The 17,092-nt window shown below is 40.0% G+C and overlaps 1 protein-coding gene across 1 annotated transcript in view; it reads left to right on the top strand.

Moving 5' to 3' along the window:
• IARS2 (isoleucyl-tRNA synthetase 2, mitochondrial) overlaps positions 1 to 17,092 on the top strand; it is a 72,306-nt gene that overhangs the window by 10,193 nt on the left and 45,021 nt on the right. Inside the window, exons 3-8 of the mRNA XM_050761051.1 lie at positions 13,492 to 13,651; positions 15,119 to 15,267; positions 15,353 to 15,402; positions 15,485 to 15,594; positions 15,677 to 15,767; positions 16,433 to 16,548. Of these exons, the coding sequence (XP_050617008.1) occupies positions 13,492 to 13,651; positions 15,119 to 15,267; positions 15,353 to 15,402; positions 15,485 to 15,594; positions 15,677 to 15,767; positions 16,433 to 16,548 (676 nt within the window). The remainder of the gene's footprint in view (positions 1 to 13,491; positions 13,652 to 15,118; positions 15,268 to 15,352; positions 15,403 to 15,484; positions 15,595 to 15,676; positions 15,768 to 16,432; positions 16,549 to 17,092) is intronic.

Below are 17,092 nucleotides of genomic sequence, written 5' to 3'. Positions count from 1 at the left end.
TTGTTTTTTTTTTCTTCTGTTTTTAATTTCACTGATTTCTGCTTCTTTATTTTTATTTTATTTATTTATTTATTTTTGAGACAGAGTCTTGCTCTGTCGCCTGGGCTGGAGTGCAGTGGCGCAATCTTGGCTCACTGCAACTTCTGCCTCCTGGGTTCAAGTGATTCTCATGCCTCAGCCTCACGAATAGCTGGGACTACAGCCGTTTTTAAAATTTTCCTTGAGGACAGGTGCAGTGGCTCATGCCTGTATTCTCAGCACTTTGTGAGGCCGAGGCAGGCAGATCATTTGAGGCCAGGAGTTCGAGACCAGCCTGGGCAACATGGTGAAGCCCTGTATCTACTGAAAATACAAAAATTAGCTGGGCATGGTGGCACGCACCTGTAGTGTCAGCCACTTGGGAAGCTGAGGTGGGAGAATCACCTGAGCCTGGGCAGTCAAAAGCTGCAATGAGCCACGATCGCATTACTGCACTCCAGACTGGCGACAGAGCGAGACCCTGTTTCAACAACTAAAACAAAAATTTTCCTTGAGAATTCCTCTCTGATTCGTGATTTTTTCACATGTGTGCTGTTTATAGGTTTTTATTTATTTATTTATTTTTAATTTTTTGCAGAGACAAGTTCTTGCTATATTAACCAGGCTGGTCTCAAACTCCCAGCCTCAAGTGATCCTCTTGCCCTTGACCTCACAAATTTTGGGATTACAGGTGTGAGCCGCTGTGTCTGGCCTCACATGTGAGTTGTTTAGTTTTTAGGTGTTTAAAGATCTTTCTGTTATATTTCGTTTATTCATTTATATTTGAATCCATTATGGATGAAGAGCATATTCTATGATTTCAGTTCATTTTTTTTTTTTTTGAGACGGAGTCTTGCACTGTGGCCTGGGCTGGAGTGCAGTGGTGTGATCTCGGCTCACCACAACCTCTGCGTCCTGGATCCTGCCTCAGCCTCTGGAATAGCTGGGATTACAGGTGTGCGCCACCACGCCTGGCTAATTTTGTATTTTTAGTAGAGACAGGGTTTCTCCATGTTGGTCAGGCTGGTCTTGAACTCCCGACCTCAGATGATTTGCCCACCTCGTCCTCTCAAAGTGGTGAGATTACAGGCATGAGCCACTGCACCTGGCCTGATTTAAAAATTTTTTTAATTTGTTGAGTTTTATTTTTAGGGCCCAAGATATGGTTTATTGTAGTTTTTGCTTTGTTGACACATAATAGAAATGTACATTTTCTTTTGTTGGGTGTAGTCGTTTGTAATGCTCTTTACATCCTGTTGGTTAATGTATTGTTGAGTTCATATATAACCTTGCTGATTTTTGGTTTAGGTCTATCAGTTGTTGAGAGAATTAAAGTCTCTACTTATAATTGTGCATTGTCTGTTTCTTCTTTAAGTTCTGTAAGTTTTTGCTTTACGTATTTTACACCTCTGGTTTTTGGTGCATACATATTTAGGATTGCTATGTTTTCTTTGTGGATTGAACCTTTTATCATTATGTAGTTCTCTGTCTCTGGTAATTTTCTTTGTTCTCAAGTCTTTCACGGCTCATGACAGTCTTGACTTCCCGAGCACAAACAATCTTCCTGAGTCAACCCCCCAAGTAGTTGGGACTACAAGTGCATGCCACCACACCTGGCTAATATTTGTATTTTTTTTGTAGAGACAGGGTTTTGCCACGTTACCCAGGCTGGTCTTGAACTCCTAAGCTCAAGTGATCTGCTCGCCTTGGCCTCCCAAAATGCTGGTCTTACAGGAGTGAGCCACGGCGCCTGGCCTGAAGTCTGTTGTGTCTGATACTAGTAGAGCACATGCTTTTTGTTTTAAAATTGTTTGCATGATTTGTCTTTCTGTATCCTTTTTCTTTCAACTTGCCTGTATTGTTATATTAAAAGTGTTTTTTTTTTTTTTTTTTTGGTGGATAGCATATAATAGGGTCATATTTTTAAAGTTGATGCTACCAGTTTCTATATACATATATATTTTTTTCTTTTTTTTTTTTTTTTGAGACGGAGTCTCACTCTGTCGCCCAGGCTGGAGTGCAGTGGCGCCGTCTCACTCACTGCAACCTTTGCCTCCCAGGTTCAAGTGATTCTTCTGCCTCAGCCTCCTGAGTAGCTGGGATGACAGGCACCCGCCACCACACCCGGCTAATTTTTTTTGTATTTTTAGTAGAGACGGGGTTTCACCATGTTAGCCAGGATGGTCTTGATCTCCTGACCTCGTGATCTGCCCACCTCAGCCTTCCAAAGTGCTAGGATTACAGGCATGAGCCACCGTGCCTGGCCACCAGTTTCTATATTTTAATTGGCTTGTTTAGGCTGCTTACACTTAACGTAATTATTGATAATATTAAGGCTTAAGGCTACCATTTAATTTTTTTGTTTTTTGTTTTTTCTGTTTTTTTGTTTTTCCATCTGCTTTTTCTTGTCTTTCTATGGGTTACTTGAACTTTTTTTTAATATTACATTTTGATTTACCTATATTGTTTATGAGCGTATTTTTTTTAGCTCTTTTAGTGGTTGATATATTTCATATGTGTGTGTATATATGTGTATTATAGATACCTGTGTATGTTATCACACATGCATATGTATACACATATACATATATACATATACATATATGTCATGTGTATCATGTTTATGTGTATATATCATATATTTGAATACATTTATCACAGTCTACTGGTATTACTATTTCACCATTTCAAGTGAAGTATAGAAGAATGTGTCCTTTTATATCCCTTTACCCATCCCTGTTTGTGATTTGGTTTACATATTTCCTCTACATGCATTTCTGTCCACATAAGACAGTGTTTGACAGTTATTTTTTCAACTGTGAAACATAATTTGTGATACGACTAAACAAAGTTTTTATATTTACCCATATTTTTGCTTACTGTTTTTTAGTCCTTCCTGATGTTCCAGGTCCTGCTTTATTTTTTTTTTCTTGTTTTTCCCCTTTAGGAAATTTGCTTTAGCTATTCTTTTAGTGTAAATCTGCTGATCACAAATCTATTTCCTTTATCTGAGAATGTCTTGATTTCTCTTTCATTCTTGAAGTATGTTTTTGTTGTCTGTAGCATTCGGGATTGATGATTCTTCTTTTTCAGCACTTGAAAAGTACTGTGCCACTTCCTTCTGGCCTCCGTGTTTTCTGATAAGAAATCTACTGTCATTTGAATTACTTTCCCCTTATAGGTAAGAGGCCATTTTTCTGTGACCGCTTTCAAGATACTTTGTCTTTCATTTCCAGAAGTTTAATTATGATATACTTTGGCATGGATTTCTTTGAATTTAGCCTGTTTGGAGTTTGTTCAGCTTTTTGAATTTATAGGTTTATATCTCCTGTTAAATCTGGGATTTTTGGGCTGTTATTTATTCTGTATTTTCTCAACTCTGAAAAAGTCTTCTTTCAGAACACCCATAATATGAATGTTAGATCTTTTGCTATAGGACCACAGGTTCCTGATTTGTTTTGTTTTGTTTTTGTTTTTGTTTTTTCCAGTCTGTTTTATCTCCGCCTTTTTTTTTTTTCTTTGAGACAGTGTCTTACCCTGTCACCCAGGCTGGAGTGCGGTGGTGCGATCTAGGCTCACTTCAATATCCGCCTTCTGGGTTCAAGTGATTTTCCTGCCTTAGCCGCCTCCTGAGTTGCTGGGATTACCAGCGTGTGCCACCACCCCTGGCTAATTTTTTGTAACTTTAGTAGAGATGGGGTTTCACCATGTTGGCCAAGCTGTCCTCAAACTCCTGACCTCATGATCCACCCGCCTCGGCCTCCCAAAGTGCTGAGATTACAGGCATGAGCCACCGTGGCTGGCCTTTTCCCTGCTTTTTAGACTGGGTAATTTCTATTCATCTATCTTAAATTTCAGTGGTTCTTTCCATTGTCCCCTCCATTTCATATTTGAGCCTACTCACTGAGCTTTTTATTTTCACTATTTTTCATTTATAAAAATTTTCATTTAATTTTTCTTGGTATCTTCTATTTCTTTGCTGAAACTTTGTTTCTTTGCTTAGGCTTTCTACTCTTTCATGTTTTTCAAGTGTGTTTTTATCATGGCTGCTTTACAGTGTTTGTCAGCTAAAGCTAACTTGCCTGTCATCTCAATGTTGGTTATCCATTGGTTGTCTTTTTTCACGTAGTTTCAAATCCTCCTGGTTCTTAGTATGATGAGTGGTTCTTTTAGTTGAAACATTTTGTGTATTGTGAGATTCTGAAGCTTATTTAAATGTTCTGTGTTAGCTGGCTTCTCTGACCCCACTCTGACAGTAGACAGGGATCACTGCCTGGCTACAGCTGGTGGATACAGAAGTCTGGACTCTCCACTCAGCCTTTCTTGACACTGAAGAAGGGGGCTTCTCATTGCTACAGGGGTTCCGCCTCCCCCTAGGCTTTCCCTGATACCATCCTGGCTAGAAGGTTTTAGTTAGTGTGCCTTGTTGCTGCATTCTGCCCGACCTCTGCTGACACCTTGGCAGGAGTAGACTGGTATTCTCTCCACTGGGCAGTGGTGAAAGTCCTGACTCTGCATTCATCCTCCTCTGACACCACCCATTGGAAACAGGGAGGGATGCCTCCTCATTGCTCTGTGGGAGTGGAAGTCCAGGCTCCCCGCCGGGTCTTCACTGACACTGCAGAGGTGTTCTCATTACTACCCTGTGGGAATGAAATCTTCACTCCCTACTTGGCTTTCTTGTACCACCCTGGTGGAGGAGAAGGGGTTAGGGTGCCTTGTGATACATTGCTGAGGATAGATGTCTAGGCTTCCCTCTCCGCTTTTGTTCAAAGGGGTGTGGGTGAGGCTGCATTTCTTCTGTGGTAGTTGGTTAGAGCAGAGTGAGAGCTGTCGTTTTAGTTTCCTGTCTTGCTAGGTTCCCCTCTCCTGTTTTTTGTTTTGTTTTGTTTTGGGGTTGTTGTTGTTCTTTTGGCCCAGAGAGAACAGGCTTTTGTTTTGGCTTCTTTTGATCTGTACCTGTTGTTGTTTCCAGGTGGCTGGCTTCTTTAGCCTGTCTAGGGCATATGAGGCAAAAAGAAAACCCAGGAAGCTCGCCACTGTGTTGTTCCTGGGTCCTAAGGTCCTGAGACAGTCTTCTGCTTTTAGAGTCTTTTCTTTTTTTTTTTTTTTTCTCAACCTCCGCCTCCCAGGTTCAAGCGCTTCTCCTGTCTTGGCCTCCCAAGTAGCTGGGACTATAGTTGTGTGCCCCCATGCCCAGCTAATTTTTGTATTTTTAGTAGAGACGGGGTTTCATCATGTTGACCAGGAGGGTCTCAATCTCTTGACCTCATGATCCGCCCGCCTTGGCCTCCCAAAGTGCTGGGATTACAGGCATGAGCCACCGTGCCCGGCCTCTTTTAGAGTCTTTTCGTGCTATTTAAATATATAACATCCATGATTTTTAAAAATTATATTTAATTTTTTAGTCAATATATGATTCAGAATTTTTTTATAAAGAAAAAAATGATAAAATTATATTTAATTGAAGGAGTAGGGGAATGTATTTCTATTCCATCTTCCCAGAAGCAGAAAGTCTGTTTTGAACCTTTTTTTTTTTTTTTCCTGAGACAGAATTTCACTCTGTCACCCAGGCTGGAGTGCAGTGGGACCATATTGGCTCGCTGCAACCTCTGTCTCCTGGGTTCAGGCAATTCTCCTGCCTCAACCTCCTGAGTAGCTGGGATTACAGGCGCCCACTACCACTCCCAGCTGATTTTTTTATATTTTTAGTAGAGATGGGGTTTCACCATGTTGGCCAGGCTGGTCTCGAACTCTGTACCTCAGGTGATCCACCCACCTTGGCCTCCCAAAGTGCTGGGATTACAGGCGTGAGCTGCCGCACCCGGCCTATTTTGAAACTTCTAAAAAAGTTAACTTTTTTTTTTTTCTGATTATAAAGGTAGATTTGGAAAACACAAGAAAATTGAAAGAAGAAAATTAAAATTGGTCAGCACAGTGGCTTACACGTGTAATCCCAGCACTTTGGGAGACTGGGGTGGGTGGATTGCTTGAGCCCAGGAGTTTGAGACCAGCCTGGGCAACATGGTGAAACCCTGTTTCTACTAAACACATAAAAAATAGCGTACTAGCGTGCACCTGTAATCCCAGCTACTCGGCAGGCATGAGAATCGCCAAGATTGCGCCACTGCACTCCAGCCTGGGTGACAGAGCGAGACCCTGAGACCCTGTCTCAAAGAAAAAAACAAAAAGAAAATTAAAATTACTCTAATCCTACCAGCCAGACATAAGCACTATTAATAATTTAGGCTAGTTTCTTAGTATTTTTTAGAGACTGGGTCTCACTATATTGCTGAGGCTGGCACATTGAACTTGTGGGCTCAAGTGATTCTCTGGCCTCATCCTCCCGAGTGATTGGGACTCTTTAGTATTTTTATTTTTTATTTTTTATATACATATATTTTTTGAGACGGAGTCTCGCTGTGTCGCCCAGGCTGGAGTGCAGTGGTGTGATCCCAGCTCACTACAAGCACCACCTCCCAGGTTCACGCCGTTCTCCTGCCTCAGCCTCCTAAGTAGCTGGGACTACATGTGCCCGCCACTATGCCCGGCTAATTTTTTGTATTTTTAGTAGAGATGGGGTTTCACTGTGTTAGCCAGGATGGTCTTGATCTCCTGACCTTGTGATCTGCCTGCCTCGGCCTCCCAAAGTGCTGGGATTGCAGGTATGAGCCACCGCACCCAGTCGGGACTCCTTAGTATTTTTAATGTTAGAAAAAGTTGTGGGCCAGCCACAGTGGCTCATACCTGTAATACCAGCACTTTGGGAGGCCAAGGCGGGAGGATTGCCTGAGCCTAGGAGTTCGAGACCAGCCTGGGCAACATCGGGAGACCCTGTCCCTACAAAAAAATAAAAAAATATTAAACCAGATGTGGTGGCATGAGCCTGTGGTTCCAGCTACTTGGGAGGCTGAGGTGGAAGGATCACTTGGGGCTGGGAAGTGGAGGCTGTAGTGAGTTGTGATCGTATCACTGCACTGTAGCTTGGTTGACAGAACAAGACCCTATCTCAAGAAAAAAAAAAAGTTTATGTTGTTTTTGTGTCTTCCCTTTTCTCCTAAAGTTTTTATTTATTTTATTTTATTTTTATTTTTTGAGATGGAGTCTCGCTCTGTCACCTAGGCTGGAGTGCAGTGGCGTGATCTCGGCTCACTGCAACCCCTGCCTCCTGGGTTTAAGCGATTCTCGTGCCTGAGCTTCCCGAGTAGCTGGGATTACAGGCCTACGCCACCACACTCAGCTAATTTTTGTATTTTTAGTAGAGACAGGGTTTCGCCACGTTGACCAGGCTGGTTTTGAACTCCTGACCTCAGGTGATCCACCTGCCTTGGCCTCCCAAAGTGCTGGGATTACAGGAGTGAGCCACTGTGCCCGGCCCTCCTAATGTTTTTAATATAAATAATTTCCCACATTGTTATACCTTACTTAGGTGTTTTAATGACTGTATAACAGTATGATATAATGAATATTTTACTACCTATAACTTTTTGAAAAATTCAGATTATTTCTTTGAGGTATATTACTACACAGAAATTACCGGATACTTAGTGCTAAACTGCTTTTCAATAGGTTATATCACTTTTTCTTTTTTTTTTTGAGATGGAGTCTTATTCTGTCGCCAGGCCGGAGTGCAGTGGCATGATCTCTGCTCACGGCAACCTCCTCCTCTCAGGCTCAAGCGATTCTCCTGCCTCAGCCTCCCAAGGAGCTGGGACTACAGGCGCAAGCCATCACGCCCGGCTAATTTTTGTATTGTTAATAGAGATGGGGTTTCACCATGTTGGCCAGGATGATCTCAATCTCTTGACCTTGTGATCCACCCACCTCGGCCTTCCAAAGTGCTGGAATTACAGGCATGAGTCACTGTGCCTGGCTGGTTATATCACTTTTAATACTACAACCAAACTTGAGAGACTTACCTTATTATATACAACTAACATTGAACATTATTGCTAACTTGAGTATATATTGCTAATTTGACAGGCCAAATGTAATATTTAAATGTTTTAATTTGCCTATCTGTGATTTCTGTGTGCTTTGATTTTCGCATTGATTTATGATGATAAATGTCTAATTCTTTATTTGGACTTTTTTGGGGTTGATGTCATAAGTTGAGTATCTAAATTGATTTTTTTTTCCAAACAGCAAATGTGTTCTTTCAGCACTATTCCATTGCTATGGTTCTCTGAGCCTTTTGTAGTCATACATATTAGATACATTTTAGGGCTATCTTTGTTCTGATAATTGAACTCTATTCTTTTAATGCTTTGGCTAGTTGAAATTTTGGAAATTTTGTTAGAAAAAGTGGCTGCGCTTTAGGTAAAAGAAATGTTAACTAACCTGTTTTAATCTTGAATTACAGTAGTAGCTCATTTTGGATGGCTACAGTGGGGCTTAAATACAGCTTGGTAATGAAGTACTATATAATCTTAAAAGGAATGAGGTAGATCTACATGCACTGACATAAAACATGTATTAAATGAGAGTAGAAAAATACGTTTTAAAACTGTATTATATTAGCATCTACTTTTATAAAAATTTTAAAAACTTAATTATTATTATTATTTTTTTGGAGACAGAGTCTCACTCTATCCCCCAAGCTGGAGTGCAGTGGCGTGATCTTGGCTCACTGCAACCTCCGGCTTCTGGGTTCAAGCGATTCTCATGCCTCAGCCTCCTGAGTAGCTGGGATTACAGGTGCCCACCACCACACCCAGCTAATTTTTATATTTTCAGTAGAGATGGGGTTTCACCTTGTTGGCCAGGCTGGTCTCGAACTCCTGACCTCAGGTGATCCACCCACCTCGACCTCCCAAAGTGCTGTGATTACAGGCATGAGCCACTGCACCCAGTCAATATTTATTATTGTTATTATTTTATTTTATTTATTTATTTTTGGGATGGAGTCTTACACTGTTGCCTGGACTGGAGTGCAATGGTACAATCTTGGCGTACTGCAACCTCCGCTTCCCGGATTCAAGCGATTCTTCTGCCTCAGCCTCCCAAGTAGCTGCAATTACAGGTGCCCGCCACCACGCCCAGCTAATTTTTTTGTATTTTTAGTAGAGATAGGGTTGCACCATGTTGGCCAGGCTGGTCTTGAACTCCCTACCTTGTGATCCGCATACCTTGGCCTCCCAAAGTGCTGGGATTACAGGCATGAGCCACTGTGCCCAGCCAATATTGATTATTTTTATAACACTTGAATTTTTTTTTTCTTTTTTCTTTTTTTTTTCACAGAATCTCACTATCTTGCCCAGGCTAGCCTCAAACCCTGGGCTCAACAGTCTTTCTGCCCCAGCCTCCTGAGTAGCTGGGACTACAGGTGCATGCTCCTGTGCCAGGCTTGACATTTTTTGAAACAAGGAAGCTGTATTACTCTTGTAATCACAAACAACAAATATAAATACAAACAAAAAATGAGCTTAATAGCTAAAACGTACATCTGGAAAGTAAATGGGTTTGAATATTTAAGAAAATTTAGAGAAAGATGAAGAATGACTTGCTGTACCAGAGAGGAATATACTACAGTATTGAAGCAGTCTAGTTCTGGTGCCGATGAATAAAACTAAATAGATTAGTCTGGCTTACTCTTGTCTAGTCCAATATACTCTTACTATTTACCACTTAGAAGCTTCAGCAGATACTATCTTTGCTTTAAAATTATTGCTGTTGTGTCTTTACCTCTATTTAAATTATGTAAGGCTCCTCATTTCTCTTATCCATTTTGCTTCTGGAACTTTCTGCTGCATGTATTCAAAGAGTAAAGACATTAATTTGAGAAAAATAATTATCTTTTCTTTTTTTTTTTTGAGATGGAGTTTCGCTCTGTCGCCCAGACTGGAGTGTGGTGGTGGTACAATCTCAGCTTACTGCAACCTCCACCTCCTGGGTTCAAGCGATTCTCCTGCCTCACCCTCCTGAGAAGCTGGGATTACAGGTGCGCACTACCACGCCTGGCTAATTTTTGTGTTTTTAGTAGAGACAGGGTTTCATCATGTTAGCCAGGCTGGTCTCGAACTCCTGACCTCATGATCTGCCCGCCTCGACCTCCCACAGTGCTGGCATTACAGGTATGAGCCACCGCGCCTGGTCAGCTATTGTTTTAAATATACACAGTAAGATCATGTTTTGTGATATAAATACAGAATAAAACTCTTTAGTATTTCAAACCTTTTTGCAAGGAGTAGAAGAGCCAACTCTAACTGGATTAAGCAAAAAGAGAGAGAGAATTTACTGGCTATTTTAACTGTAGAGTCCAGATAGTTTTAGCCACCTGAATGACTGGATCTGGAACTCACATGAAATTAAGAATTGGTTTCTCTCTGTCTTTCACTCTTTGGTAGGCTTTCTACTTTTGGTGACCGCCCTGCCCCAGACCCCCAGCACATTTCCCAGCAGTTTCAGGCTTACATTATTCTACCTTCTCTTTCCCAACAGTTTTTTTTGGTTTGTTTTTTGTTTTTTGTTTTGAGACAGAGTCTCGCTTAGTCGCCCAGGCTGGAGTGCAGTGGCGCAATCTTGACGCACTGCAAGCTCCGCCTCCCAGATTCATGCCATTCTCCTGCCTCAGCCTCCCAAGTAGCTGGGACTACAGGTGCCCGCCACCATGCCCGGCTAATTTTTTGTATTTTTAGTAGAGATGGGTTTTCACCGTGTTAGCTGGGATGGTCTCCAGCTCCTGACCTCGTGATCCACCCGCCTTGACCTCCCAAAGTGCTGGGATTACAGTCGTGCACCCGGCCCCCAACAATTCTTATAAAAGTCCTGGAATTGAATCTCATTGGCCTGATTTGGGTCACACATCTATCTCTGAATCAGTCATTGCAGACTTGGGGATAGAATATGTTAATGGCTACAATGAATCACGTGTTTTACTCTTGGAGCTGGAGCAGAGGGAGCCAGCTCCATGTGGATTGAGGGCAAAGGAATAATTGGCATCTTCTTTTTTTTTTTTTCCTTTGAGACAGAGTCTCGCTCTGTCGCCCAGGCATGAGTGCAGTGGGGCGATCTCAGCTCACTGCAAGCTCCGCCTCCCGGGTTACGCCATTCTCCTGCCTCAGCCTCCTGAGTAGCTGGTACTACAGGCGCCCGCCACCACACCCGGCTAATTTTTTGTATTTTTAGTGGAGATGGGGATTTACCGTGTTAGCCAGGATGGTCTCAATCTCCTGACTTCGTGATCCGCCTGCCTGAGCCTCCCAAAGTGCTGGGATTACAGGCGTGAGCCACCGCGCCCGGCCAAAACAGTGGCGTCTTACAAAACTATCTCTCATGTAAAGAGATGGCTTCTTGAAGCCTTAACGAAGAGCATGGACACTTTGGAACTAGGAGGGGACCAATTCTTGTCCTTCCTCACACATGCTAATTATAGTCTTGCTTGCTTTTTCCTCTTCCTAGAATGCATCACCAGAATATTCACATGGATCACCTTCTCATTTCTTTCAGGTTCTGTTCTAATGTCATCTCATCAGACTTTCCTGACTTCCCTCTAAAATGGTACCACCCTCAGCCACTAAATGTCATTTTCTAACCCTGTAATTTGCTTTTTTCTCCATAGCGTGTGATATGTTGGTATATATTCTGTGTTCCTCCATGAGAACACAGAATATATATATATTTTTGTTTACTACCATATTCTAGGTACCATATTCTTGACATATAGTAGGCATTCAGATATTTATCTGTCAAACAAAGCAATATATGAATATTAGAAAAATGAAAGGAACAGAGATAAGTGACTCTTAAGTATGGAGGAACTTTTTCTGGGGAGAAGGAGGATGGTGGTGATACTGAGGAGTTAGTAAAATATTCCTATTATATTGCTACTATTCTTTTCACTAGAGGCTTCATATATTATATTTTATTATTACATTTTAGAATCCTTATTAGGTACACTATTAATTATTAGTTCAAGTGATTGATTTCATCCTGTTCATATGACTGAGAGCAACACTATTCAGTAGAAATACGATGCAAGCGGCTGGGTGCGGTGGGTCACACCTGTAATCCCAGCACTTTGGGAGGCTGAGGCGGGCGGATCATCAGGTCAGGAGTTCGAGACCAGCCTGGCCAACATGGTGAAACCTCCCTCTCTACTAAAAATACAAAAAAATTAGCTGGGCTTGGTGGTGCGCACCTGTAATCCAGCTACTCAGGAAGCTGAGGCAGGAGAATCACTTGAACCTGGGAGGCAGAGGTTGCAGTGAGCTGAGATTGCACCACCGTACTCCAGCCTGGGTGACAGAGCGAGACTCTGTTTCAAAAAAGAAAAAAGAAAGAAATATAATGCAAGCTACAAATTTGTGCCACATAGGTAAGTTAAAATTTTTCTAGTGGCCCCAGAAAATAATGAAAAGAAACAAGCAAAATTAATTTTAATATTATATTTAACTCAAGATATCTAAAGTATCATTTCAACATACAGTCAATGTAGAAAATTTTTGAGATATATCACATTTTTGTAACACATGTTTGAAATCAGGTATATATTTCATAATTTACATCACATCTGAGTTCGGACTAGCACCAAAAATCACATGTGGCCAGTGGCTACTGTATAAGATACCCTCGTTTAGAGCATATATGCATCCATATATTCATGTATTTGATAAATATAGACTAGTGCCAGAAACCATTCAAAAGGCTGGAATTCACAGGTGAAGAAGACAGATGGGCTCTCTGATTTCATGGAGTTTATGTTTTACAGGGAATAGACAAAAAAATAAGTAAACCATTTCCAAAGAGGTAAGTAGAAAGGAGGTTATTTATATGATGATTGATTTAAATAATATACCCAGAGTAAAGTGTACCAATCTTAAGTATGTATAGCTAGATGAAATTTTTTTTTTTTTTTAATATGACAACCACTCAGATGACAAGTCTCCTTCCTGTTCATTAGTAAACAGTTTGAAATTAGAGTTTTTAAAGGGGGGAAGGGATGGGAGGAGAATGTAATATCTTTTCTACTTTTGATAGATATGGACAGGAGGAAATTGTTTTCTGGACTACTGGGCTAGTGGTCAGAGCACTATTTCCTTTTGGGAAGAAGGAAATTGAGCTTGGAGGCAAATCTATCCTTTGCTTTTGATTCCCCCATTCTACTATGGTAATACATTTTTTAAAAGGCTCTGCTGCCCTCTAGTATCTAAAATGAACTTAAAAAGGTAAATTAGTTCTAGAACTATACCTAATGAAGAGGTCTACTATTTTAGTAAGGGTTTTGTCAGTGACAGAGTTAACCACAATATTCCATTCTCTGAGTACACTGTAAGTTCTGCGATGGTCTGATGATATTTATTTGCTCAATATAAATAATATTAGACTATTTGTGTTAATAGTTTTTTTATGAGTTAATTTGTACATTTCCTTTCTCATTGCAGTTTTAAAAATGGTATTAAGTGTAAAAAAAGAACATAAATTGTAGGCCAAATGTTTTATGTATGAATGATAATTATCATTTTATCTTTGCAGATTTTGAAAGACATAGCCAATCGATTCCATATGATGAGTGGCTCCAAAGTACATTTTGTGCCCGGCTGGGATTGTCATGGGTTGCCCATTGAAATAAAAGTATTATCAGAACTTGGTAGAGAAGCTCAGAATCTTTCAGCTATGGAAATTAGAGAGAAAGGTAAATAATCTCTGTTTCTGTTTTAAACTGGTATTTGTAAACACTTAGGGTCCTTGGAAAAGTCAGAGTTTTACCAAAGGAACCTTTTGTTTTTGTTTGGTTTGGTTATAATGAGATCTATTGGAAATGCCTTTCTGTCACAGAAAATTCAGAATTTATTTCATGGATTTTTGTAAGAACTTATGTTTGGATATTGAAGGAAAGACTTTGTGAGCATTTCTAATTGCATTCTCAGTTTCTTAATGTTCATATTTTATAAAATTATTTTTTGGTATATTCTTTTTTTTACTTTCCTCAAAGGGGCTTGTTGACTTATTTCAGGTGTTAAGCCACAATTAAGTTCTAAAATACATATATTTTACATTAATCTCTTATTTGATCCTTTTTCTTCAGTCGACTGGGCCAGGTATGACTCTCCTTTTCTTATATGTTGTACTATTGTACATTTGGATATAACTGTGAAGATTTTTTTACTTCCTTGTGAAACCTATTATCATTGGCTTACATTTGATATTCTGATTAATTTTTTGTGTATAATGAAATGAAAATTATTATCTGACCTTTTCTTAAGAAACAATAAGGAATAATTTTTCCAGTTTATTTTTTCCAGTGAAGTGATTGTATAAAGTCTGGAAAATACAGAAGACAGTAATAAAATTTTAACTTTTGCAGTTTCAGTTAATTTTAGAATTTGTTGTAGGTATCTTCTGAACACTGTTGACCTTCAAATTATTTTTCTATTAAAAAATTTTATAGGCTAGGTGCAGTGGCTCATGCCTGTAATCCTAGCACTTTGGGAGGCTGAAGCAGGTGGATCACCTGAGGTCAGGAGTTTGAGACCATCCTGGCCAACATGGCAAACCCGTCTCGGGTGGATCACGAGGTCAGGAGATCGAGACTATCCTGGCTAACACGGTGAAACCCCGACTCTACTAAAAAATACAAAAAAAACTAGCCGGGCGAGGTGGCGGGCGCCTGTAGTCCCAGCTACTCGGGAGGCTGAGGCAGGAGAATGGCGTGAACCCGGGAGGCGGAGCTTGCAGTGAGCTGAGATCCGGCCACTGCACTCCAGCCTGGGCGACAGAGCAAGACTCCGTCTCAAAAAAAAAAAAAAAAAAAAAAAAAAAAAAAAAAAAAAAAAAAAAAAAAACCCCGTCTCTACTAAAAATACCAAATAATTAGCCAGGCGTGGTGATGCATGCCTGTAGTCCCAGCTACTAGGGAGGCTGAGGCATGAGAATTGCTTGAACCTGGGTGGCAGAGGTTGCAGTAAGCTGAGATCGCACCACTGCACTCCAGCCTGGGCAACAGAGTGAGACTCCATCTCAAAAAAAATTTTTTTATATTCTAAACTGTCTACAGCATTTGCATTTAGAGAGATACATGCTAAACCATGTTTAAGAATTCAAATTCGTTGGTTTTTAAAAGCTTTTTTTCTGTGTGTGTGTGTGTTTTTTTTTTTTTTAGCTAGATCATTTGCTAAAGCAGCCATTGAGAAACAGAAATCAGCATTTATTCGTTGGGGAATAATGGCAGATTGGAATAATTGCTACTATACATTTGATGGAAAGTATGAAGCCAAACAGTTGAGAACTTTTTACCAAATGTATGATAAGGTAAAGAAGTATTTTTTCTCTTTGAGTAGGTTGAAGTATGTGTTACAAAATTCTACCTTTAACTTCATATTTTTGTCGTTTATAGGGCTTGGTTTATCGATCTTACAAACCTGTGTTTTGGTCTCCCTCATCTAGGTATATATGCATTTTTTGGTAATTGAAAGGGAGAAATTTGTGAGGCTTCGAAATATTTATGTTTAATGTTTTTAAACCTTAGGACTGCATTGGCTGAAGCAGAACTTGAGTATAATCCTGAGCATGTCAGTCGTTCAATATATGTAAAATTTCCTCTCTTGAAACCTTCTCCTAAATTGGCATCTCTTATAGGTAAGATTTATTCATAGCTTGAGTGTACTAAAGTTATAGAATTATCCCATTTGCTAACATATTTACAATTTTATCTTCACAGATGGTTCATCTCCTGTTAGTTTTTTGGTCTGGACCACACAACCTTGGACGATTCCAGCCAATGAAGCTGTTTGCTATATGCCTGAATCAAAGTGGGTATATTATTGCATTTTTTTAATACACAGATAGAATCTATTCCATCATTAACATTATTTTGAATTTATTTTATCCTCTTTATTATTTTAAAATTTAATGAATTATAACTTAGTTATTAGGTTCATATAGATTTTAACCTTTAGGTGATCCTTTTGAAGACCTTATCTGGCTTTTTGGGAAAATGAAGTAGAAGTATAAGTTACGAAGTGTTTTGAAAATAGTACAGTTTGATCTTGAAGTCAGTTTTTTCTTTTTCCTTTTTTGTTTTTTGAGACCGGGTTTCGCCTTTTGTTGCCCAAACTGGAGTGCAATGGCGTGATCTTGGCTTACCACAACCTCTGCTTCCCGGGTTCAAGCAATTCTCCTGCCTCAGCCTCCCGAGTACCTGGGATTATGGGATTACAGGCATGCACCACCACGCCCCGCTAATTTTGTATTTTTAGTAGAGACGAGGTTTCTCTATGTTGGTGAGGCTGGTCGCAAACTCCCAGCCTCAGGTGATCTGCCCGCCTCAGCCTCCCAAAGTGCTGGGATTATAGGCGTGAGCCACTGTGCCCAGCCTGAAGTTAGTTTTTTCTAAAATGATATTTAAAAATTAAAATGATATCTGTGGCTTTTCTTGTTTCATTAGTATTAATTCTCTCCTAAAATTTTATGTTAGGTATGCTGTTGTGAAATGTTCTAAGTCTGGAGACCTCTACGTACTGGCTGCAGATAAAGTAGAAACTGTTGCTTCTACTTTGGAAACAGCATTTGAGACTATTTCAACATTTTCAGGTGAAGATTTTTAGATATCTGACAACATAGTCATCAAAGTATTGGGCTGACTTGAATTTACTACTTTGCTGAACTGCCTGTTGTGAATTGAAACAGATAAGGCCTCTACCTTTCTAGAATACGTTTTACATTGATTACACTAAAGGAGAATATACATTATGCATGATAGGAGTACAGAAAAATATGAATATTGATAAATGTACAACAGATAAAACAAGTTTCTGGCAGTATCCAATAGTTGCTTTGTAAAATTTTATGCAAAATTAATTTTAAAAATTGTTTTTATCTGTTTTAATAAAAGTAGCAAGAAAGGAAATGAATGTGCTTATTTTTTGATATGTAATTTTAATAAAGAATTGAATAAATTCTGAAAATTATTCGGAAAGCAGTTCTTCTGTCAAAGGAATTTTATTTTATTTTTTAAAGAGACAGGGTCTCAGGCTGTTGCCCAAGGTGGAATGCAGTGGCCCAGTCATCTCATTGCAGCCTCAAACTCCCGGGCTCAAGGAATCTTCCTGCCCTGACCATCCAAGTAGCTGGGACT

This window comes from Macaca thibetana, chromosome 1 (assembly GCF_024542745.1).
Source record: "Macaca thibetana thibetana isolate TM-01 chromosome 1, ASM2454274v1, whole genome shotgun sequence".
NCBI lineage: Eukaryota > Metazoa > Chordata > Mammalia > Primates > Cercopithecidae > Macaca > Macaca thibetana.
This window is presented reverse-complemented; position numbering and strand designations above follow the sequence as displayed.